Source organism: Cinclus cinclus, chromosome 1 (genome assembly GCF_963662255.1).
Source record: "Cinclus cinclus chromosome 1, bCinCin1.1, whole genome shotgun sequence".
NCBI lineage: Eukaryota > Metazoa > Chordata > Aves > Passeriformes > Cinclidae > Cinclus > Cinclus cinclus.
In genome coordinates this window covers 139,073,524-139,093,303 of record NC_085046.1, presented here as the reverse complement: position 1 = coordinate 139,093,303, position 19,780 = coordinate 139,073,524, and the positions used below count along the sequence as shown (strand labels likewise).

General features: G+C 36.7%; 1 protein-coding gene across 1 annotated transcript in view; it reads right to left on the bottom strand.

Annotated features, from left to right (window-relative positions):
* The window catches only part of COL14A1 (collagen type XIV alpha 1 chain), a 110,162-nt gene that overhangs the window by 17,336 nt on the left and 73,046 nt on the right, over window positions 1-19,780 (bottom strand). Inside the window, 11 exon segments of the mRNA XM_062514935.1 lie at window positions 2,695-2,748; window positions 3,154-3,207; window positions 4,446-4,541; window positions 4,944-4,997; window positions 9,712-9,798; window positions 10,082-10,159; window positions 14,098-14,256; window positions 15,424-15,533; window positions 16,372-16,514; window positions 19,198-19,336; window positions 19,545-19,583. Coding sequence (XP_062370919.1) covers window positions 2,695-2,748; window positions 3,154-3,207; window positions 4,446-4,541; window positions 4,944-4,997; window positions 9,712-9,798; window positions 10,082-10,159; window positions 14,098-14,256; window positions 15,424-15,533; window positions 16,372-16,514; window positions 19,198-19,336; window positions 19,545-19,583 — 1,013 coding nt within the window.

The window sequence follows — 19,780 nt, the reverse complement described above, 5'->3', positions numbered from 1 at the left end:
AAGTATTTTTATTACATCCCATTCTTCTTCATATGGAGAGTATGTCATTAGGAAAATGACCTTTTCATGAATTCACATAACTGACAGGAAAGATGTTCTATTTCTTTCTAAAACCCAAGAAAAAGTTTTCAGTCAGGGACTGAAAACTAAGTTCAGAAATACAAAAAAGATATTCTACAAATTAAGTGTTGAATTACAACATTAACAAAGGAAAATAAAACCCTTTCCTCAACTGATTTCAAAAAGAAAATCAGAAAGTATGAACACTATAAATCAAAACAAATAAGCGGAAAATAAACTGTAAAAGTGAAGTGATTCCAGTTACCAGGAACTGAAGGAAAAATAATCTCCATTCCAGCACTTCACACATCATACCCAGTTCAAAGTTCTCAGAGATCTCCCAATATATATCAGCCCTATGCTTACCACCCATTAAAATCAGTGTGATTTAGCAACCTGCCTAAGTACTCTACACCTCTAGTACCACTATAATTAAAATATTTAAAGATCAATAAATACTAAAGAGGAAGGGATAACTAAGCTAAGAAAAACACAGAAAATCTCAGTTCTAGTAGTATAATACTTGCAACAGTTTGGCATCCTGGCTAACAGGAGGAAACCCAGCAAAAGGAACATTATACACAAAGTCAATTTACTTATCAGGAATTTTCCAGTTCCCCTTTGCTGCTGCAGTTATGCCCTTCAGAATTTTCCCTTTTTCAAATGCTGGGTTTTCAAAGAGACTGTAGTGAAATAATTGGTTTGGATCTTCGCCCATTAAAAGCAATTTCATGTTGTAATAACTTCACAGGAATTAAATGAGTTGCAACACCATAAAATCAGTATAGGATAATTATTTGTTGCCATAGCAACATATTAATTTTGTTGCCATACAGCTGGACAACATTGCATAAGGGTCACACAGAGACAATATCACTAACAGAACTAATTTTATGAGCTCAAGGCTGTTTATACAGCTCTCATGATTAACAGCAGAAGAAAGGGAACACATGAACAAAGCATTATTACTGTATCTATAACAACAGGCAATTTATGTAATTGCCCTATCTTTTTATAGACAACAGTGGGGTATTCTATAGAATATACAACACATGACTTTTCCAAGTTGTATCAAAAGCCTTTGCTGCACTCTTCTTTTGCTTTTCTCTGAAATACCACCTCTGTGCAGCAACCTGGTAACTCCCACATATGGGAGAACTAGACCACTTCTGAACAGCTTATTGGCATCAAGGCATGGCTAAGGGCATCCTCTGCTAAATTTTAAGTCAGCTACAGAATAACCTTAAAGCACAGAGTTCTTTTCTCCTTGAACTGCGGGCACCTCAGTGTCCCTCGTGATCGGAAATGCAGAGGGAGGAGGCACACAGCACTCACTTGTACAATGTTTAGCACCAAGTCAATCTCAGCTTGCCCAGGACCAAGACTAGACAGAACATGGCAAGAACTCAAATGTTCATCAGGGTCCAGGTCTTTATTAACCTGGAGATGAAGAGGTGGCATGAAAGTCGGGCAATTTAGAGGGAAATATTCCAATGCAGCCAAAAAGAAGACGTAAGAATATGCAAAACCATAATACATCACAGTATTGTAAAGTAGGAAGTAAAATGCATTTACTTACATATTTCAACACAATTTAATTGAAAATTTGAAGGCTATTCCTCCAATTAGTTATCTGATGATAATATTGCATAAATCTTTATCTTAATAAAATGCATTTATTTTCTTGATTTTCAGAGAAAAAAAAACCCCAAAACATTTACTATTGCCCAAATTCTACAGTAACTTCAGTGGAATTACTTCTAGACAAAGATATGCCAATGTTTAAATTCATAATACTGAGTTCAAATATGTGTTTTGCTACAGGGTTAGGGTTTTTGTAACAAGGTCAGAAAACCCAAGAAGTTCCAGATTTCTCTGAAGTTCAAGTTACACTAACATAACCAAAAAAAAGGATTGTGAATGTGTAAATCTTGCTCAAGTGAAACTGAAAAGTTATATTTCTTAATGAACTTCTGCTGTAGACAGAAATTTATTACTATGCTAACAATAACTTTCCAGTGTCTGAGTAATAATGAAACAGAAGTCTCCCCAAGGAGACAAAGAGGAGGACTTATAGGCTTAACTGCACAAATGAATATGAATTTTCTTTTACTGCCTCCTAGACAGACTGTAACTATCTTCAGTTGTGTTACCAGGAGCAGAATAAGGCTGACTAATTTTTGGTATTATTTTTCACCTTTTCCTCATGTCAACTCTTTCTGCAGGTATCATGCTACATTCAATGTTAGATTCCCTTGTAGTTGTCTCTGTTCAATAATTAGCTAGAAAGCAAATGTAGATCATTGCCTTGGATTGCATACTAATTATATACCATTTAGCAACCATTTAATTTTAAACATATAAGCCAAGAGATTAATTGGCAATGCTGAACCCAAGTAACATCTACTCCCATCAAATGCATAAAGCACAGGCATTGTGCAGGGTTCCCATTACACATCTCAACCCTCATCAGTGGACAGAAGGATGACCACTCTCCTGTGCCTATTGGCACAGAGACATGATCTCCAGAAAGGACAGAGGTGGCAGAAATTATAATAAATCAACCATGTTGGGAAATATTTCCTTTACAGGATGGGAACAAAACACATGTAAAACATACTCTTTTTACCTTACCCTTTGACCTTGAGCTCCATCTCTTCCCGGTGAACCTGATGCTCCTGGGACACCCTAAACATAACAGGAGAGCTAATGATGAGATCAAATTAACAGAATCCAAGTAAATAATTTTTGAGTGAAACTGTATGACATGTTGTGAACAAAAGGAACTAGGAAGCTCAGTAATGGGTGGTGCCATTGAAGGGATTCAGTAAAGAAAGTATTTCTGTGAAATGAGAGATGGGGAGGTGCTGTGTCTACAGAGGCACAATTTCAGCATTAAACAAGAAAGTCACCAGCTCTTCAGGCCCAAGTGAATCACTGCACACCAGCATACCCTGGATTCCTCCCCTTTCTAAACCCCTGTTGAAATTCACCCAACAACACATTTCTCAGTGGTTTAGAATATGTGCCCTAAGCTCACAGTGATGTCAATTCAACATCCAACTTAGTAACAGGGTATACAATAGGGAATACCTGCAGGCCTGGAAAACCAAGATCTCCCTTCTCTCCCTTTTCACCTGGTGGCCCCTGCAAATAAAGAATCACACATAGTAAAACAAATACATGGTTACTTTTCTATTTTTAATAGTTCCCTTCAGCTTCTTTAAAAAAAAAAATAAAACAGAGCAACCAGTAAGAAAACAGACTATGCTTCTTTCTGAAAACAAACATATAGACACTTATTTGAAAAAATGCAAATGTAGAAGTCATAAACATAGAAAAAAACCCTAATTTTAAAGGATTTCATAAGTAACCTGATAAAAGTATAGCCATTTTGTTACAAAAACAAAATATATATATAAAAAATGTAGCTAATTTCTTTTGCTCTTTAAAGGGGTTCATTTCACTTCAGGCCTCAGCAGTATCTCCATTAATGATGAAAAAAAGGGTTTTCTGTGGAAACTGGGCATGTTTCTATAGTACCTATGCATGAAAAGAAATACTTTTCTAGATAATAAACAAACTTTAACTTTTATAAAAAACAATTATTCTATGAAATAACTGCTCTTATAATTATTCTCTATTACAACATCATCAAGAATCTACAGCTTTGGTATACCATTATACCATTAGTATCATATAGGCTGGAAAAAAGATTAAATTGTATTGTAATGCAGTAAATTTTGAAACAAAAACTAACAGAAGAAAACATATATTACTACTTTTCTAGGCATGTCTGTACTCATCTACTTGAGAGGTGTATGAAACAAGATAGGTGCTACTGGTTCATTATTCTACCAATGTTTATTTATGACGAAATTCTGTGACTTATTTCACAAGAGCTTTGCAAACTCCAGGCCTAATCACTTCCTCTGATGACAGATTTTATTATATAATTAATTTTCTTGCTTAATTTTGGCAGAGAATATGGTGTTCTTGCTTGGGTACACCTTTCAAGTCAGAACTGATCTATGATGAGCAGTACAGTCAGAAAAAGAGAAAATATTAACATTTTGGTCTGGTGCCACGTCACAACCTCCACTGGAATTTATTTTCACTTGACTCCAGGCTTGGATGCTAATACCCAGGTCATATTCAACCTGCAGTCAAATACTTTCAGCTGGCTAAAAATTCAGAATAAAAAAACAGAAATGTTGGCATTGAACCCAGGTTTACTAGAGGTCAAACCCACATCTGTGATTTCTCCTCAAATATTGAAATTCAGATTCTGATCACAACACCAAAAGCTATTTCAGTCTAGTCTAAGCTATTTGCTGTTTAAAAGATCATAGAAAAAAAAAGGCTATTGATTTTTTAAGTCTCACTGGAAGCCCTTGAATAGAAAGTCCACTGGGTCCTTGTGGTCCTGGAGGTCCTTGTGGCCCAGGAACACCAATTTCACCTCGAGGTCCATCTGGTCCCTAAAGTAGCACAGGACATATGTTAAACTCTTATCATATGGACAAAGGCAGCTTTTGTTTGAAGAATTAAATACTAATAGATTCAAAAACATCTGAAATATGAGTTAACATCATTAAGCAGTTAGGGTTCAATTTAAAACTGTCTGGTCTCCTTTAAGTGCTAAAAAAAAGAGAATGATTTATGTGAAAGCAGTATTCTGAATTTTTTATTATCTTTTATCAAGGAACAAATAGGACAAGCAATTGTTTTAAAAAGAGCAATAGCAAATGCCAATGACTTTTCACTATGCTTTTCCCCCAAAAACATCAGAGACAATCTGGAGTTCATTTCAAGGTTTCCATGTAACAGAGATAAACCAAGAACCCATGCATTTGTCAAATGTAGCGTGCTGTAAAAAGTACCTTTGGACCTGGATCACCACGATGACCTTTGGCACCTCTGACACCTGGACCACCCTGTAAAGTACAAGCACAAGACTCACTGAAAACAAAAACTCTCAAACAAATTAAATCCAGAGAAGCCCAAACAGATTCTTCCTGTTCCTGAATCAGCGTTCAAGAAACAGTAAATATCCTGTCGATACCCTTCCACTGGAGTAATTAAACTGGGAACATATTTAAGTGTGGCCATACACAGATTTAAACACAGATGTGACTACTTTTTAGAGCCAAGAATGCATACTACGTAAGAATCAAAATAACACTGAAAGCTACAAGATGGATGGAAATGTGGTCATGGGTTCCCTTCCAGTTGCTGAAACCTCCTGCACATCTGTCTGTTCTCACCAAAATCACATTGTTAAAGGCTGAGTTTCCAGAAAGGCCAAGAGCATTTTGGCCTGAATCAAAAACAGTATATTCAGTAGGACTATGGCAGTGAGCCCCTGTACTCAGCATTGATGAGGCCACATCTCAAATTCTGTGTCCAATTCTGGGCCACGCACTACAAAAAGGACATTGAGGTGCTGGAACACATCCAGAGAAGGGCAATGGAGCTGGGGAAGGGTCTGGAGTCTGATGAGGAGCAGCTGAGGGAGCTGGTGTGTTTGGCCTGGAGAAAAGGAGGCTCAGGAGAGACCTTATCACTCTCTACTCCCTGAAAGGAGGCTGGAGCCAGGTGGAGGTCAGGCTCTTCTGCCAGATAACAAGGGAATGGATGAGAGGATATGGCCTGAAGTTGAACTGCAGGAGGTATCAACTGGATAATATGAAAAATGTTGTCAAGCTTTAGAACAGGCTGCCCAGGGACATGGTGGGGTCACCATCCCTGTAGGTATTTAAAAAACATGTAGATGTGGCACTTGGGGACTTAGCTTAGTGACAGACTTGGCAGTGCTGGGTTAATGTCTGGACTCAATCATCTTGAAGGTCTTTTCCAACATAAACAATTCTGTGATTCTAATGACTTTGGAATAGCTTTCAGCAAGGACAACTTCAGAGTCTACTAGACCTATACCATGGTTTAATTTGGAGCTATTCTTAGGTAAAATGTTCTTTTGGACATTTTTCACTTTTTTTGCTTTCTTCAGCAATGCCTACATCTGCTCATCATTTATTAACCAACTTTTGCCTTCTTTATTAGTATCATCTGAGACACTGAAGTACCATATAGCTATGGATGGCTGCCATGAATGTGTTTTGCAACAACATCTACCTGTGCCTTCTGTTCTAGGACAGCATAATTTTTTTTTTCATATCACTTTCCCTCTTCCCCCATCTGAGTATACTGCCTAATCTCTTGGAATATGAGCTTCACAGGTATTCTGCCTATTAGTGTATTCAGAAAGGACCTTGTACAACTAGCTATCCTAACTGAATAAACTCTTTAGGGGCTAAAATAAGTACTTACAAAAATAACAGCAGTTAAATTAAAGCTAGAAGAATAGAAAATGTACTTGCATGCAGTATCTATGAGACTTTAAATAGGAGAAATAACAGAAATATCTGGAAATCCCAGAGTACTGTTGCTCTGCAATGAAGGTATCATGACATGGTCTTCACATGTGTGATGAAAAAACAATTTACCACTACCTCTCCTGGCTCCCTCAGGCTTCTCTCTTCCATTTCATATTTCTATGGCCACAATTCATTCCATGATGGCCAGCTCTGACCCTAAAATTTTATCCCATATTCTCCATGGAACCAAGATCCAATTGCCAGTTGTAAAATTCCAGATACTCATAGTTCTGCATTCCAATCTGCTGTCCTTTCTCCTTCCTCTGCCTTACTCCTAACTCTGAGATTAAAAATTCCTTAGCAAAATAACTACGACTTTTAAATATAAACAAAATCACAGTTTTGTCCCATTTTGTTCCCATAAATTGACTGCATTTTTACTAAGAATATATACTTTAGAATAGCCCAATGCTGAGCCATTAAATCACATGCTTTCAGATTCATGCTGAAGCTGGTACACTTGTCCAAGTTTTGAACCCAGTAACCTTGCTTGGTAAAAAGCACAATTTACAGAAGAGCATTTAAACACAAGAAAACATCAGAAGAGGCCTCCTCATTTTCTCATAAGCTTGTTTTGGTGGTTGTTCCCCAGCACTTCTACGCCTGTGTGATTAATTTCATTTTTTTTTGGTGCTGCTTCTTTTTCCAGCCAAAAATTCATGTTATGCCTTCTTCCCTTATTTTGAATAACTTATTAGTAGCCAGTGCTTTCCCCCAGAAATGGGCCTTAATCTACTATTATCAAGGCACCTTCTCATTTCTTTTCAGTAGTCAAAACCTATGAAGCACTGAAAGCTTTTTTTTTTTTTAACCATTAAACTTCTCCAATCCTTCAATATTTTTGTCTCCTTCACCTTTTTCAATTCTGCAGCATTCCTTTAAAATGCAGGCATTAGTTTTCTGTGGTATCTCATTTTTACTTTGTGTGGGGAACTTCAGACAGCAGGATAAAATTCTGCCAAAAATGAAGCCATGAAAACAGAATTCCATGATGAAAATTGCCAGATAATCTTATCTCTAAACAACATTTTGTCTTACCCAAAATGATGTATTTTCTGAAAGTTTAAAAATTTTTTCTAGAGTTACTATCCCAAACAAATGGAAGCATTTTATTTGGACTGTTTTTAGCCTAATGTCTAAAACTGGCTACATAGGATCCTGATCTCTTAAACAGAAGAATCCTTGGCTTGGATAAAAGTCACATGACATTTTAATGACTTGGAACACTCCTGACCAGACTTAGCACATGTGACTTTCTGACTTTTGGTTGGCGCAGAGATGAACACTGACTTTATTCTTTTGCTCTGCTTTTTCATAGATCTTGAACTTTTTTTTTTTTAAAATAGCTCTGCCATCTAACTGTCTGGCAAAAAAGCAACATTTATAACAGGGCAAGTCCCAGAATCACATATTTCCCTGCCTTGGCAGTGATTTTTCTGCTTGATTTTAAGCTTTCTTTTGCCTGGCATTCTGCTATTCAAAACAAGGTTAATCCTAAATGTAATACATAGAAGTACATTATTTTACGGATGGGTTAAGCCTTAGCAATTTCTGATCCACATATCTTTTGAATTATACTAATACACATCCTTCCAATCAAATAATTTTCAAACATTTTTCATTTTATTGTGAAATGTGGTCAAACTACTCAATTTAAGTGACATTTTTATGTGAATTATCCCATTGCCCTTTTTACAGAACACAAACTGGATGCTAAAATATGGAAATTAAAACTTTAATCTATACTTGTGTAATAGTCTATATTCAAATAAAAGAACAGAATAATTTCTCCTTGTTTAAGAAGCACATATTAAGTGAATTTCCTCTTGAATTTTTTTCCAGGTTTTGTACCAGAGCTTGAAGAACAGTTCTTGCAGAAAGACTAACCTCTGAGTTGTCAGAAGGATTAATGTCTGCTAGGACCTACTATGTGAAGGCCTTGCATACAAGTCAATTTTGTTCTTAAACATGCATCTCATGTCATTTGTGTACTTTAACACCAAAACCATTTTCCTTTACTTTCTTCCCTGGGTCTTTCATTTAAAAACATGCCCTTGGAGCATCCAGGACACAGTATGAGCAGAGAAATATACAGTTCAAACTTTTCACAAGAGAGCCTCCTCTCAAACTCACTCAGTGAGGCAACCAACGCTAAGACACCAATCATATTTATCTAATTATAACAGAAAAAAACATGGCCATTCAACAAATATCCCAGTCAGGATTCTTGTTAAACCAAAGCAATGATGGACCATTGCAGTGCTTTTCTAAATTGATAAAAATCAGCCTTGAAATGCAGATTGAGTTATCAAAATTTAATGGACCTGTATCTCTATTGCCTCAGTTTCCACAAGCCAATAAGTTTAATTGTCAATAAAGATGCATTGTCTCAGTTTCCACAAGACAGTAATGAGAAAGGAGATTTATTCCATCTAAGATATTACACTGACATAGAGGGAAAGTTATTTAACTGTCTTCTACAAGAGACTATCTTGTCCCACTGGTTACACAAGGAACTTAGACACTTTCTTGACATCTACACAGCAAACTCAAAATGATATCACTAAGCATATGTAAAAGTTGTAACAGCGTACATTTCATAATTTGCTGGAAAATGAAAATAAATGAAATTCAACTTTCCACCAAGGCAGATTATTTCATTATTTCTTCCATTCATGGCTCTTGGATACCTCTCTGTCTCTAAGAACTCTCAGAAGAACCTGTAGTTCCAGTTCTACTTTCCAATAAATATTGTACTTAGATAGGGCTTTTAAGACAGAAAAGTGTTCTTTCATCATGTACTACACAAGTGGCATTGTTATGTTCCATATCTTTAATCGACAAAAAATCTGTAAACTGAGCATTTCAGAAATCTATACTCCAAGCTACATTCAATACACGTCTGCTAGAGTAGACAGAGAGCAGGTGATTAAAATTTTGATAATAAATGGCATTACCTGTGCAATATCTAATGCTACAGACAGGTGAAAGGGTTCCAGGTCTACAGAATAGACAACTGCTTCAGTGCATACTTCTTTACATAATTTATAGCACCTTCAATATAAACTGAATATAATTTTATCTCTTCGCCAACATTTGAAAGTGTAATTTAACCTTATTAGTTAAGCAATGGCAGTATATTCACATGTGTAGAAATAAAGGTGGGCAGTGGACTATTTGGTACAGTTCACTACAAAGCTGAATATAACCTTACCGGTGGTCCAGGAGGTCCGAGGGGACCCTTATTGGCTTCTGAACAGGAACAAGCATGAGGAAGGGCAGGACAATTTTCCTCATCTCTCTATGAAAAGGTTAAGATAGGAGAAGAATGATGTCCAGAATTTCAAGCGTTTGGTATTTTATCAGTCTAAGACATAGTATTTAGTACAGTCTAAGACACAGTACTCAAAAGTACCTACTGGATTTGGAAAAAATATGTCTTATTGACTTTCAGTAGGACAAGTGATCCAAGCAGAGAATGACTTTTTCAGAAACCTTTAAGCATGAATTTCCAATAAAACATTCGTCTCAACAAAGCAGAAAATAAAAGGTAAATTCTACAACCCTTGAAAGAGGTTTCTTACCAAGCCAGGAAGTTCACAGCATTTGTCTCGACTGGCCCATGAGGTAGCACAAATAATGTCAAACATCTGTAACTGCAGCTGTTTCAAAACAAGGGTGATGTACAATATGTCTGTTAGATGCAAGATCAGTGCAAAATGAAGCCATCAGCAAGCAAAGCCAATTTGATTCAAATACTCAGATTAGACAAAGGCTTTTGACTTTGAGAAGCAAGCCACAATGGTACCAAAATGGTACATCCACTGCTTTTACCAAATGTGTGTCTAACCAACTCATCTGAACTATCAGATAGTACATGAATTGAGCAAAGCTGTTCAAAGTTAAATGCTGCATGCATTTGTTGAATTTTCCCCCACTTCTTGCTTGAATTCCTTATTTTGCCCAATGGTGTCTTCCAATATCCTTCTATAGCAGAACAGACATCAAGAGTCAGGCAAAAGAAAGTTTAACTTCTCGGAATAATTCCTCTTAACCCTCTGGTCTGCTGTTCAGATTTTATCTGGGACAAGGTCTTCTGTAGACTATTATTTATACTGGAGCTGAGCCACAAATAATATTTCTCTTTTTTCCAGTTTAATTTTACTTTAGAATATGCTCTCTCTCATCCATTTTATCCCCAGGCAATGATAGCTTAAGAATGGGGAAAAGCTTGCTCACCACATGACAGCACTGGGCAGAAAAGAAAATTCCCATCACAGGTCTGGGAACATGGTTTGGACAAGAATGTAATCTGCAAGAACACACATATTTGCTAAAAATAGTGGCTTCTATATGCTCAGAAACAATATACTAAAAAGGACTCAATGGTAAAGCCAATTACCTCCTTTACAGCCTTGACTGAACAAAGGGATCTAGAGAGATGAAGCTTTCTTCTGTTACTATTTCTATTCTTTTTCCATGCCTTGTTTATGTGCATACTGAATAGAGAGTGGTATGGAACAGAACATCCCATTAAATTAACCCCACATGTTAAAAACATTGAGGAACTGCTAGAGATAGAACTATGGGTTTGTTCCCAATATTTTCAGTGGCATTATTTTAAGATCAGAACAGAGGAAGGAATTTTAAAATTTTCTTATAACTGCATTGCTTCTAAAGCTGTTAAAATGAATTACATATGTGCAGTTTCGGTTTTGCCTCATTTCTTTTCTTATGAAAGTCAAATATTATATTTTAAATAAAGGCATACTTTCATATAACTAGACATTCTCCTCACCTTCCAGAAAATTAGCTGGTTTGTAAATTTGCTGTACTACAGATGCAGGCACAATGAGCTGGCACCATGCAAAACACCTCAGACAGCTGAAGAGCAGCAAGAAGGCAGCATTTGGACTCTCAGTTTGGCTCTATGGAGACCTCCCAGAGTCCAGCAAGGCTGTGTCAAATGCAAGTTGGTTCCACATGAAGCCACTCAGATGCCTCCCTCCTTGCCACACATCCCTAAGTTCCTAACTCCAAGAGGCCTCACTAGCTTGAGTGCAGCAGCAGATGAAAGTGGACGCAGAATACCTGGGCATTTGCATGATATTGCCCTCAAGCCCATCAGACACTCCAGCAACAGGGTGCAGCCCTAGCTGGCTCTGTAGAGAGCCTTAAGTTCAGAAGTTAAGTTGTATTGCCATTATTTTCCATAACCCAGTCCATCCCAAGCTATTCTGTTATCCTGAACAATGGTAGGATGAGCGTTAGCTAAATTTATGCATAGGTATGTACACATACTCATTTTGTCTGGACTAGGCAATCTGGACAGCCACAGCAATACAGTATGTTATTGTAAGTTAAAGAGCAAAGAGACATTTTCTGAAATGCTGTAACCTAATGTTAGATGACTCAGTATTCTTTTTTACAAACATTATGTGGGTTGTTCTGACTCAAGCTAAAACCTAAAACAAAGCTTTCTTTGCGACTGCTAAACATTTATTCATAAGTCTCTGCATTCATAGTGATTTTGCTTTCTAAACATCCAGCCCTGCAAGCAGAATCAGTAAGGTGGAAAAGTTCTCATCTAAGCAATCTGCAGTTCTGCAAATGCTTCTCAACAGCTCAGGTTAGACAATACTATTAACAGTACATATACATGCAAACAAACAAAGTTCAAAGAGGAGGAAACATCAAGAAAGAGAAGGTCTGTGAATTGTAGATAATGTTTTAAAAGTTCGACTTTTAATTAAATCCCACTGAAGGAACAGAAAACATTATTTGCTTCAGGCCCCAGTCAGGTTTCATTGCTCTGGCTACAACCAATCCTGGGATGACTCATTCAGGAGTGTTAAAAAGATTTCACCTTGAGCCTAATCTCCTTTTTGATCCATCCATCCATCCATCCATCCATCCATCCATCCATCCATCCATCCATCCATCCATCCATCCATCCCTGCCTGTTCATTTTACCATTGCACACTGTATGTATTGTTGGGAAAGAAAACTGGTACAATTATACTTCCTCAAAATTGAGATGTCTGGCAAAACTCTAATGGCTGCTCTGTATTGATTTATTTTAAAAATACACTAAAACATTCTGAGAATGTTAAACTGTTCCACTTGAATACGGTTAGAACAAAACATCCACAGTTTTGTTCCAAAGTAACTGCCTGCTTGCTTTTATTTTATGTAATAAGCATCTCTAAACTTAAGAGATCTACTAATCTAGTAGCTGTTCTGAGAACCTCTATCCTGCCTCCTACTAGATTCCTTGATGTCCTCCAATTTTTGGAGTAGGAAACCAGCTTATTCACATCTTAAATGTGACCATCTAAAGAACTACTCAATATGAATAAATTGTTCAGAATGGAGACTTCAGAGGATGGTATTTGGGTGTTTTCTTGATTTGTTTCTGATTTGGTATATATGGTAATACTAGAAGACAGTTTTACACTACTAAAGAATTTTCATCTTCATCTGCACATTTCTAATCTTACATCACTTTTACATATCATTTGAACAAAATCAAATTTTTCAGTGAGTGGGCAGTCTGAATTTTTTTGTATAGACTACTATGTCCTAACAAAAGACACATTTCTTTCCACTTCTTACAAAGCCTTCTCTAATTCCAAGATTTCCTAAGTCTGTCTTTTTCTGTTTCTATTGGAATGTGAATACAAAGGTTTATCTGTGTAATTGCCTTTACAGGCTTCATATAATTATTATCCATCTGTTTGAGTCCTAAAAGCTCTTTTTTTTGTGACAGAGACATATTCTGAGGGCTTTTTTACTAACCAAGAGTATTTTCATACATTAACAAGAAAATACATATTTGAAACCTCATTCTTATTCAAATCAATCCTTGGTTCAAGATTCATATTCTCTGCTAACCTTGTTCTCAGATCAAGAAAGTTCAAGGAAAACTAGCAAACACTATTATGCACAAAAAAGTCAAAACCCCCCCAAACAAAACAAAATTGAAAGGCTCTCATTGGTTGTCATGCAAAAAGAATAATCAATTACTACTTTTAGAGAATAATTTCAGAGTAATGATTGAGCACTTAAACTGGAGGCGAGGGGAGACCTTTCACACTGAAAATATCTTATATTATAAAAGAGCTAGTATATTAAGATGGGGGCTTTTGGGGACAGTCTATGCCAAACCAGTTCAATTTTCTTAGTGAACAGACAATGAATTAATGGGCAGACAAAGAATCAGAGGGAATAACAGACATGGGGAATAATTACAAAAAAAATTAAAACCCCAAAGTTTAAATAATTCCAGGCAAAGGAGTTATACATTGGTTTACTCGATGTAATTCAATTTGGAACACAAGTCATATCTGAATGTATCAACTGTGTGTACATGTTTTTGAGAGTAAAATTTTAACAGTGATGATCTTATGATTCCATTTATTAGAATAATACACAATCTATTTTGCCAAGTTGACAACTACTGCAGAATTTCTGAAATACTGAGATACCTTTTAAAATATTAATTCACTTGGCTTCAAGATAAAAGTAACTGAAAAGTTCCCAAACAGTTGTATCTTAGGATATTTATAATGGTAGAAAAAGTTGCTACTGTTCCACTCACCGGTGCAGAATTGTCTCTTGGTCCCCTGGATCTCACCATTCTCCCCAGCACTTCTATGCCATCAGAACTAATATTTCCTGCTGCATTAATGGTCTTCTCACCCACTTCCTTGCAGTCAATAATTATCTTGGCCGTGGTCTTGCTAATAACAACATGCAACTAAGCAAAAGAGAAGATGCTTTAGCATACAAAGGAGCATATGGGATATATGTTCTTTCCCTGGGAAAAAGGGGACATTTTTTGAAATGACTCCTAACTCCATGTTTGCTAATGAAACTCAAACTCTCCAAAGCAAATAACCTAGATGACCTCTAGAGGTCTTTTCTAACCTGAATTAGTCTATGATTGTAATCTGTTTAATTATTTTAGTTTATTTTTCTGGAACATCTGCAAAGAAATTTGCAACTTACATAATTTTTTCAATAAGTAAATATTTTGCCTCAACAGGAGATGCACACAGTGTTCATATACCACTCAGATCCCATAGAACCCTTGATTTATGTGGTCATTCCTTGCATAGACAACTGTATTTTCACCATTACAGCTATTATAGCCAGCCACTTGCAAAAGCCAAAACTAAGCAGCAAAATTTAGTTTGTAAATTATACATTGACAGCAAAAGCTGTCACAGTGAAGTTTTCACACTGAAAAAACTCAAATCGCATCAAATGCAGTACAGAAAGCAGAGCACAACTAAATTCTTTCCTTCTGCCTTGATCATAGTCTGTTGTCCCTCACTGATGCAGCAGACACTCCCAGTAGGAAGGACTAGCTATAACTGTCCTGTCATGAACAAACACTCAAAGTTTTTGTTTGTTTTGTTCAGGAAAGATCCAAATATCAGGAAAAAATGACCTACAAATAGGTACTACAGTCCCAGCACTGCTTCACCTGCTTTCAGAAAGAATGCTAAAAGTTCTGAAATAACAAAAGAAAGTTCAACACATAGCTCTTAAAATATGTTTAAAAATGACAACTGATGAAAAACTACTTTTTCTTTCCTAGACATTTTATTTTGAGTGACACTGCCAACCCAAATCTTAAAGGGAAAAGCTGATTTGTTTTCCAAATTACTTTTTAAGTTATGTATTTTAAAATGAACTCTAAAATAGGCAAAAAGTATGAGATGAAAACTGAACACCTCAGCTTCGTGAAAAAGCTATGATTTAATGTTAATCTAATACTGCAGATATTTATGACAGTAAAGTAGGTGATGCAAAATATATTTTTTGGCAGTAATTGACCTAATGAAACATGATTTTGAAACACAAAAAACTTCAAAGCTTTTATTCAGAGTGCTTATTTAATCCTACTGTCATTACTAACCTTATGAAAACTCCCATAAAAGATCTTCCTTATTTCAGGACCTTCAAAAGTTACAGTTTGAAAATCTCCTTTATAGTCGTAGTTAAAGAAAGTCAGGGTTTTTCCACCATCTGTGTGAGATCAAAATTATGGGCACTGTGTTAAAGAAAAGTCCTGATACAATATCTGAAAGAGTCAATTTGCATTTAAAAAAGCAGACCAAAGATGACAAGTCAAAGGTTAGTAAAACACAATCCTAAACAACATACTGACCTGGAAGTAGCAACTTATATCAGAGAAATGCTCTTTCCTTGTTTGACAGGAAGAACGGGCCAGCAGTTCTGAGTCTACCTCAGCCATGTCTACCCTGTTCTACTCTCCCATTTGGTCTCTGTGGGAGCTGGACAAGAAAAACTCTTCCTCAAGCCATCTAAATTCCTAATTCCCACCTATTTCAAGGTGATAAAATGGCAGCTTTGAAGAAGATGTATCACAGTAGCTTCATCTTCTCAACAGTAAAACCCTGTAAATTATAATCCCTGTTTCACAGTTGTGAAAGTAAAACCAAGCAGAAATTAAGAGCCATCAGGCTGTGGTTCTAACTCTGCTTTTCAACAGACTGCTTTTCCTCTACACATGCTCCCAGGACCACTGGCTTGTATCAAGACAGATTTGATTGGAATCACGTTCAAAGCATTGGAAATTTTAAAAGCAGATGAGTACCTCACATCAAACTGCATCTAGTATAGATCCCTGGAATCCAGTTTAAAGGAGTTAACTCAAAATTTAACACTGACTCCAAATTAAATTCAGTTAAACTGAATCTAAAAAAACATGCATTAGAGATTACCCTCTGCCAGATTCAGGTGGTTGTTCTGGTAGCAGATTGAAACATTGGCAATAATAAATCTAGACACAGAATTAATCTTTTGTACAGTTAAAATCACTGATAAAACACAAAACACGTACTATCTAAAATAACTCCAACCAGTGGTTCATATGCTTCATTTAAAATCTCCCACAGAGCAAATGGCTCCTGAGGTGTGTCCGGGAGTATCCGAAAGAGAAATGTAATGGTGTAATCAGAAGGGAGACCTTCAGGATGCAAATACCTGTAAGAGAAATAATGTCTTTTAATGTTGTCTGAAACAACATTAAATCTGGTGATTTATTCATCAGAATTTTGCTTGACATGCTTTCTATTTCTCTGTATATTCCTTATAAATCAAGACTGAGAAGCAATATAAGTGTGTATAAAATCTACTCAATTTGATAACTCTAAAAGAATGCTTATGAAGAAAGTAGAAGTTATTGTTTCCCTTGAAATTTACAAAATTGACCTTAAAATTAAACTTTTTTTTTTAAATTGAAGATCAAATCAGAGGTAAGTTGGAAATAAAGCTGAAATTAATTAAATTTAAAGCTTTTAACAAACAGTAGCCAATCTCAGAACCTATGTAATTGTCTGACTTAGGAGACAATGGAAATGGAAATTTCTTGGAAGACTAGTCTCAATACACATGTCCTTTGTTATTAAACCATTATAAACGGATTAAAATTAGGAGTGATAGACTGTTATAGGAAGCTTTATAAAAATATAGAGAATAGAGTCTATATATTTCAAAACCAAAACAAATGAAAGTGAGGTCATAACAGATCACATACTGAAATACAATTAAGTTTCCTAGAATTTATGCAGAAGAGAGAGGTTGTTTATGATATTAAAGAAGTACTTTATTTTATGTAATTTCCAAAACATATTTCTTACTTCAAATTTAATATAACCTTTTGCTGACAAATCCTAAAATGAAACATTTGGACAAGTGTCTGAGACAACTGACTGTGTGTTAAATGGTAATTAGTCTGATTCCTTAAAACCATAGTAAGGGGATCTGAAAGAAGCCTCAAGAGTTGTTCAAACAATTATTTTCCCCAAATACAACCCATTCCTTCTTAGGTGTTGCTGGCACATAAAAGTAGTATAGGTATGAATCATGCTGAAAAGAGAGTTAATATGATACATCATCATATATTCTGCACATTGTCAGTAGATGATAAAATGTGATGTTACACTGCCCATTTTCCATAGAGAAAGAGAGGGAACTCAATAGGTAAAAGAAAAAAGCCTTTACAAGTCTGTCCATTGTACAAGAATGAAAGCCAATTCAATAAGCAGGGTGGGTTAATGTGGAGACACCAAGAGGCATTCCCAGCTAGGGAGACACAAGAGGCTTCTCTCACTGCAAATGTCAGTGCGCCCTTGTTTTGTTCCCTGGGTCAGCCCCGTGTCCCTTCCTTGTCCTTCAGTCTTTCGGTCACTCCCACCCCATTTCCCCACTGGCTCCCATGCCCTAACCCCACCTTTGTGCTGCCCCCATGTCCCCTGGTCTCTGATGCTCCCCCCACCCCAAATATTCCATGTACTTGAACCTGGACCCTCACCAGGAGACTGCCTTTGCCTCTGACCCTGGACTGTCCACATGCATGACTGAAACAAACACCTCTGTAGAGCCCATACAAAGGCCCTTCCTGCCTCTTTACCATGGACCATCAGAACAGCTATCCAGGCTACAGTAGGTTAAACACAAGGTTTGGGGATACACAGCTCAAACAGGAGAATAAAATTAATGGTATTCAGTGCACAGGTGAGGTGACAAAGCCAAGTGGTATTTTTCAGACGTACCTGTGGATCATGCAGAGAAAGGTGCTCTCTGAACCATAAAAAGGAGTGAAAGCCTAATGAAGCAGTAAGACTGGTGGAAGCTAGAGAATAGCATATAAAGGCACAAGATCAAATTAGAAAGAAGTAGAAAGGGAAAAAGAAGTGAGAAATGTTAATCCCTTGACATCTCAGTCCATCGAGGCCCAGGAAGAAACATAAAAAAAAGAACGTGAAACAGCACCAAGAAGTACAGATCCAGCTGAGACACAACAGGATAAACACACACACTGATGATATCTAATATAAACTTCCTATTTCCCACTGTTTTTCTTTCTTATTTGTCTTAGCTAAAGAATATTTTTCATTACACCTTCCCACAAGTAATCCAAAAGAGCCGCTGCTTCTCCCTAGTGTCACTTAATATGAAGTGGAGGTCTGGACTGAGAGGAACCCAGCACAACATAGACACTGTTCATATAAGAAACAGGTTTCCATCACTTCCTCTCTGAGGAATGACTACAAAAAATCAGTCAGGGGATTCTTCATGGCCTCCTCCATAACCCTCCCAAGATACAGTCCTTGTGACTGAAAGATGTCTTTCCTTCCAGGAAGGTGCTATAAGGGGTTCACACCCCATCAGACTCACTTCAACATAAGTGGATTAATCTTCCTTTGTAACCAATGGCAGGACATAGACTGCAATAAAAGTGACTGAGGACAGCTGAAGCAGATTCTCATTCTAACACTTGCTTCAAGGACAGGCTGAACTCCATGAGACTTCAACATGCATTCCAGAGGCACCCTTCAAAAAGTGCTGCAGACTGGAATCTACCCAGACCATAAGCCTGTATGGAATTGCCAGGTATTACACAGACACAAGCCTGAAACAGGCACGTGGGAAAACCAAAATAGCGAGCAGTCTTACCTATTTTTAGCTACAGTTGTTATTTTTTTCATTAAACTGATTGAAGGGTCAGAGCACCAAAAAGTTTTCCTACTCATCAGTATATCACAGTAATACACTAGCACCTCTGCTCTTCTGACTTAAAAATACTAGTCTCTGAAATGAATAATTGCCTGCACTAGAAAATTATCTTCATGTGTTTTTTGAGTATTTATATGTGAATACATACTTGGTAGGCTGGGATACCAGAGCGTCCTTGTGCAGTCTGTAACATGGAAAAACATTAAATGTACCAGGTTCCATGGAAACCCCCTCCACAGCTGAAAACTCCTTTTCAACCAAACCAAACATTTCCATCATTTTAAATCCTGGAAGATATCAAAAGGTATATTTTATTAATTTAAATTAATACTGCATTAGAGGATACAAAAAAAAGAGGCAACACCAATTGTATCTAAGAGTTTCATTACATTGCCTGTTAGCATGAAGGGAAGTGTATTGCCCAGTACTGTGAAAGCAATGTAATGAAAACTATTCCATTAATCAGAAACAAAAATGAACATAAAAATACTGTACCTGCAAAATTATTGCCATCTTTAACTACCAATGGGCAGGCTGGAAAAGAAAAGAAGATATATTTAAGTATACAAGAAATGTCCCACTGAGTCAGAGCAAACATGCACACAGCCCTAAACTCAGCACTCTACCCTCAAGTGCAGCAAAACGAGATAGGAGGAAGGACAGGCAAACCTGACTGTTTCCTACTCCATTCTGTTGATGTTTCTCAATATCCCCAAGGCTTGCAGCAAAGA